Raw genomic sequence first — 6,493 nt, forward strand, 5'->3', positions numbered from 1 at the left:
GATTTCCTCTCCCAGAAAGTGATTTCAAGTTCTGTTTTTAATATAAATACAAACTTACATACACCTTTAGCAAAGATCACTGTTTTCCATTAGAGTAAGGGACATATAGAAGCCTGTTTCTTTTTACATTATCACGGAACCTCTGAAGAAGGACTCAGAAGAAAGTGAGGGCTAAACCATAAATTGATTACAACAATCTATGTAGCAGAGAAGAAAATATAAAAAGACAACCTGGGAAAATACAGTAACTTGGATAGAACTTTGATGTTTTATCTCCAAAGATTTAAGATTTTTTCAACTGAATTGCCCCCACAGAACCTTATAATGCCAAGGAAAATGACTTTCTAAAAGTCTAAATTTCTTCAGTACAAATTAACATTGATTCTATTTTTTTTTTTAAAGATTTTATTTATTTACTTGAGAAAGAGAGAAACAGAGCACGAGCAGGGAGCCTGTTGTGGGGACTCCATCCCAGGACCCTGAGATCATAACTCAAGCCAAAGTCAGATGCTTATCGGACTGAGCCACCCAGGTGCCCTTAACACTGATTTTAAAACTATGTTCTGATCAGTCTCAACCATCTAACCTTTGAATCACAGTCATCATCCGTGGAAGGGAGTACTGTGGTAGAACTCCGCCTTGAAAGCATTAACTCTCAAAAACAAGAACCTCAAAGTTTAGAGCAAAAACTCCCTGACTCAGAACCTAGTTAATGTGTACTTCCCCTGACCCAGGGATGGACTCAAGGTTTCTTTACTACTAGCTAGAAACTTGATCTGAAGAGATTTACCTATGCTCTCTGGTCCTCAGTATTCTTTTCTGCTCTATAAATGTTTTGGAATCCTTCTCTGTCTTCCAGGAAAGGGTATATACCTAAACTGCAGCAAGTACATGTGACTTAAGAGCAATCATTTTCAAATATCTCAGTGCATGACTTACGTTCAAATCAATGGCTTCATTATAATCCAGTCTTCCCAATCAGTAAAGCAAGTGATGCAAGGACCACTACTTGGCATCTTAAGTTACACAAATGATAATTAGAATAAAAATAACAGAAAATGTTTACTTAGCACTCTGTGTGCCAGGCACTGTGCCAGGCATTTTACATGTATAAGTTAAGAAGTTCTATTATCTGTTTTACAGATGAAGACAAAGGTGAAGTAACTTGCCCGGGGTCAACACACAACTGGCAAGAGGCACTGCCAGGACCCAAACCCAGTTTGAGGATTCTCACAGCCCAGGCTCTCTCAATCTATTCTACACTGCTTCTGAAAGAAACATGAAATTACAAAGGGGACGCCTGGGTGGCACAGTCGGTTAAGGCTCTGACTCTTGGTTTTGGCTCAGGTTGTGATCTCAGGGTCCTTGGGCTCCACTCTTGGACTCCATGCTCAGCGGGCAGTCCGCTTCTCTCCCTCTGCCCTCCCCACCGCCCCACTCTCGTGCTCTCTCAAATAAATAAATCTTAAAAAAAAATTACAAAGAGGACTATAACTGACATAATCATGGAGTATTACTGAAACAAACACCCCAATTTATGACAGAGGAAGCTGAGGTTCCTGGGGATAAAACTACCAGCTCTACCTTTAGCACCTGCTTAGCCACAGAACTAGGGCATTCAATCTCCTGACAACCAGTTCTAGGTGTCTCCATACCACACTACTGACAAAGTTGATCTCACAGGATTTATCATTACCCTAACCTTTCATCTGGGTGAACACTGCCTCAAAGTATGTTTAAATCACAAAACATTCACCATAACTTGTGAATTTTAGAATATTTGTAAAATTGATTTTTACAATGAAACTGAAGCATAGATAATAATGTGTTCAAAGAAGAACACAGAACCTCCAGTAAAAAGAAATGAAAAGCAGGTCAAGACCCTCTGTTCAGTAAAATTATTCCACATTAAAGCAGAACACATTTTACTAATAGAAATCAACTCTGAAGTGACAGTTGAGCCAATGTCAACCCAAATGTTCAAATCTCATTAAATTGGATTCAATGTTCCAAATATAGGTTGCTTTCTTAAAGGACCATTATCTCAAAAGTATTTACCATTAACAATTTCCTCTTCTGTAAATCTCAATTTTAGTATGAGTAAACTGTGATACTGAAAACCAAACCAGGATAAAAGTTGACATAATAACCCATGCTTCAGAAAACAAAGAACTTGAGTCAACCTTAACATCCTGTCACTGTGTTTCTCCAGCTAGAAGACAACAAAGAGGAAGAGTACCAAACAATGATAGAAATATATAGGCTATAAAAATATGGGCTACAGATTCCTTCCTTTGCATGCTTACTGGTAAGATCATGGAAATATTCACATCTTTATATAGAAAAACACTACTCATTTCAAATTAAATTATGCTTTGCAAGTGTAGGAAATAACTAACCAGAGGTAGGACAGAATAAGCATTCCTCCCTCTTACTCTATTCTATGATTACTAAATTCTAAAAGAAACCAATGACAACTCAGCATATGCTACATCATGGGGTATGGAAAGACAGTCTGGACATCATACGCGGGAACAAAGCCTAAGTCAAAGACGTAGAACTACATCTTTGTTTTTAAAACTAATCAGTAAAACTTTTTCTATCTTTTTAATTGCCAAGTTACACCCATAGTCCACAAACCTAGTCTGGGTCTTCATCCAATCAGAAGAACTGAATCAGCATTTTAGGGCTACAGTGCTCCATTCATTTCATTCACTATCTGTAAGGGATGACAGAAGTGGATCTTTCTTGAACTATACAGGGCATGTCAGGTGTTACTAGTTTCCACCATTTGCTTTTAAAGCTAAATACGGTCAAGTTGGAATACCACAGATAAATAAAATCTGACTTAAAAAAAAATTAAAATCAACTTCTTCCACTCACACATCTTTACCAGAGATGGTTTTTTCAAAACAGAAAGAAAAAAAGACTTCCTGGGGAGTTTCACATTCACTTGTTCAAATTCTGGTTTAAAAAAAAAATGCATTGAGAACTCAGGCAGGGAGAAACAACTGGCACTAACAATTATAATTGCAATTCCGTATTATTCCTAGCTTGTACTTGCTGAAAGAACCTTTCGGTCTAAAGACCTAAAAAAAAATTTTTTTTCCGTGAAACAAACATAGTGTACCATTTCTATTCTGAAATGGGAGTCTCCTCTTCCCTAGATATTAAGTTCTATATAATAACACACCTTAAAAAAAAATCACTAGGAAACAATAAAGTCCCACAATTTCCAGCCACATCTATGAATGTGTCTCACTGCTCAGACTGGCGAAACAGGGCTTAAAATTATTTGTCAGTTACATTCCTTTCCAGATTAAAACAACACAAAATAGGAAATGTATAAATACTAATACCAAGCCCCAATCAACTGGCAGTAAGACTATGCAGAACATTCACAGTGTTTTACTTTTTAGAATGGCAGGTCTCGGGGCGCCTGGGTGGCACAGCGGTTAAGCGTCTGCCTTCGGCTCAGGGCGTGATCCCGGCGTTACAAGATCAAGCCCCACATCAGGCTCTTCCGCTATGAGCCTGCTTCTTTCTCTCCCACTCCCCCTGCTTGTGTTCCCTCTCTTGCTGTCTGTCTCTATCTCTGTCGAATAAATAAATAAAATCTTTAAAAAAAAAAAAAAAAGAATGGCAGGTCTCTAGCATTTTTATGTTTGTACCTATTCCATCAAAAATACAAGGGCAGCTCAAAATATGATCCTACTATAGCTGCTGTTTCAAAGAGAACAAACCCAAAGAAGTCAATCTCATTACTAACAATGCAGAGGTAGACATCCATATTTAGAAGAAAGTCAGAAATCTAATTCCTGTTGCTGCCATCAAATATGCCCTTTTCCTTAATCACATCCAACGGATTTAACTAAAGCTTTTGAAACCCAACTAAAATGTACTAAAAATCGACCAACTTACTAAAACTAAAAGATCTATACAAGTTGTTTTTTTTTAATATGTGTAAAAACTTGGTGACAACCTTTGCTTTATGTTCTGTGTATTAAAACAAAGATGGACTTGACCTACAAAATGAAGATAGGGTCAACTGTAACCAAAAAACAGTATGCTTCCCCTGGTGGCCAACCTAGGAATGGAGAAGGCATGCATAGGAGAGAAAAAGCCTGGTCTCCCAGTCCTATCCTGTCACTCTTGTAAATGAGAAGTCACTACCAAAAAAGGAAGATGTGGGGGAAGGGGAAACTATCAAAAAGCCTAACACGAATTTAAAAGGAATACAAACCTGGATATTAGACTACATAAATTTAAGAGATTTAAATCAACAGACTAAAATTTAGAAGGCAAATATGGGCAAGGTCATTTATTTCCAGAGTGCCCAAAAGCTCACTCAGGGATCCCTGTGTATTTTCACTTCAAAGAACACCCAGAGTTTAGTACCTTAATAACAGCTTAAGAGCAATCTCCTTTTTCAAGGACTAGATCCTTGCAATTTTCTGCAGTCTTGTTTCCAAGGAAAAGCATGTATGCATTTATTTTCTCAAATAAACTAGTGGTATAACCTACATAGATACCCTCCAGCTCTAAAGCCCTCCAACCAGAAAGCCTGTTAAAGCCAGTTCTGCAGGATTCTCTTTTGAATTTTATTTGTGAAATAAAACCCATGTCCTTTCAAACATGTTCTATGCCAACAATCTTTAAAGAACAGTCTCATACGGAGACGGGCTAGAATCTCACGCATTAAAATCTGACGAATTCCTTTGTCTGATTAGATTTTTTTCTGGTACCACTTTAAATTTGCTTCCACGCAGAACAGCAGCAAGGAAAGTAAATGTTCCATTCTAGGGTGTACGGATTTCTCGGAGATGGAAAGCATTCCTTAGGCTAAAGCCTCTTAAGGTTCTATTCTTTCACAACCCCTTCCTTCAAGGAAAACAAAACAAAAAAGGAAACACATGGACATTTACAAATAGGTCCTAAAATCAAACTGCCACGAGCAAGCCTCTCTTCCCCAGGCAGGCGCCCTCTGGGAAGCACACTTCTTCACTGATTTTGGGGGGTCGCTTTTCTACTCCCTCAGGCTGAGAGGGGAGTCAGAGGCGAGCAGAAGCCCGGGGGGCCGGCAGGAGGAGGGAAAGGCAAGTGCCGCGACATTTGGCAGGACAGAGACGGGTGTGTGGACTTCCCAAGTCCCGGGCGCTCGCAGCACGCTAACTCTCCGGCGCTGCCACCCCGACCCCCCGGCCGGGGCGCAGCCGGGCCCGAAATTCCGGGCCCGCGGGAGCCCCCCAGGCCAGATGCTGCCGCGCCGACGCCGCCCCCGCTCTCCGGGGGCGCAGCGGACCAGCGGCAGCGACCCGACCGGGGGCGGCTTAGGCCTCCCTCCCCGGGGTGCCGAGGTGCGCTGGCGGACCACGCTCGGGTGTGTTTCCCTCCTGGTTCTCACCCTGCTGTTCTCCCCGCGGACGGCAGGGCGAACACACACAAAAAGAAAAGTTGTCCGAGGGCCCCCGCCCCCTCGGGTCGCGGGGCCCGGGGCCGCTACTCACCGGGGTCAAAGTCGGGCACCACCGCCTGGTACTGGGGTCCGACCCGCATGCCGCCGCCACCTGCGGGGAAGCAGAGCACGGCGGTCAGCGCGGGCGGGCGGGCGGGCGCGGGGGCGACGCGGGGCGGCTGCCACCTACCGTGCTCCTCGTCGCTGGACGAGCCCGAGCTGCCTTCCTCCCAAGAGTTGCTGCTGCTGTTACCATTGGGCGCCGCCGCCGCCAAACTTTTATTCTGCCCATTATTGGGGGCGGCGGCGGCCGAGGCGGCGGCCGAGGCGGAGGCGGCGGCGGCGGCGGCCGAGGCGGAGGCGGAGGCGGCGGCCGAGGCGGCGGCCGAGGCTGAGGCGGCCGAGGCGGCGGCGGCCGAGGCGGCCGCGCTGGCCGCGTTGTTCCTCCCTCTCCGCTTCCCTGAGACCTCGGGGCCCTTCTCCACCATGGCCGGCATCGGCGGGGGCCGGGGCCGGGAGAAAGTGGCGGGGCCCCGCGGCTCCTGAGGAGGGGGCGCCGGGCCGGGGGTGGGGGGAGGGAGCGCGGGCGGGCGCGGGGCCGGGCGGGCGCGGTGGAAGCCCGCGGGCGCGAGTCGGGGCTGGGGGTGGCCTGACGGGCGGAGCGCGGTGCCGCTTCAAGCCCCCAGCGCCGAGCCGAGCGCAACTTTCGCTCTCATCGCCGCCCGCACTTCACTGGCACTAACTACTCCGGGAGCCGCGAGCGGGCGCGGGGGGGGGGGGGGGGCGGGGCCTGGGGCGAGAAGGGGGGAAGCCGCGCACAGCCCAACCCGAAGCGGGCTGGCTCCGCCCCCCGGGCGCTCCCATTGGCTTCTGTGGGATTCAGACGGCGAGCGGTAGCGCGGTTGGCTCGGCACTCCCGTCTGTCCAAGGGACGGGGGCGGACACGCGGGGAGGGGGAGGCTCCTGGCTTCCGTTAGTCAGGTTCGGTTGACGCGTATCGCCCGCTGTACGTGGTTTGAGGTTTGCAATCTCTCTACG

General features: G+C 46.3%; 1 protein-coding gene across 1 annotated transcript in view; it reads right to left on the minus strand.

Annotated features, from left to right (window-relative positions):
- RCOR1 (REST corepressor 1) overlaps window positions 1-6,203 on the minus strand; it is a 130,733-nt gene extending 124,530 nt beyond the window's left edge. Inside the window, exons 1-2 of the mRNA XM_026515261.4 lie at window positions 5,646-6,203; window positions 5,508-5,567 (exon numbers count right to left, since the gene is read on the minus strand). Coding sequence (XP_026371046.1) covers window positions 5,508-5,567; window positions 5,646-5,952 — 367 coding nt within the window. The 5' untranslated portion in view covers window positions 5,953-6,203. The remainder of the gene's footprint in view (window positions 1-5,507; window positions 5,568-5,645) is intronic.
- Window positions 6,204-6,493: the final 290 nt, after the last annotated feature.

The sequence above is a fragment of the Ursus arctos genome, unplaced genomic scaffold (genome assembly GCF_023065955.2).
Source record: "Ursus arctos isolate Adak ecotype North America unplaced genomic scaffold, UrsArc2.0 scaffold_25, whole genome shotgun sequence".
Lineage (NCBI taxonomy): Eukaryota > Metazoa > Chordata > Mammalia > Carnivora > Ursidae > Ursus > Ursus arctos.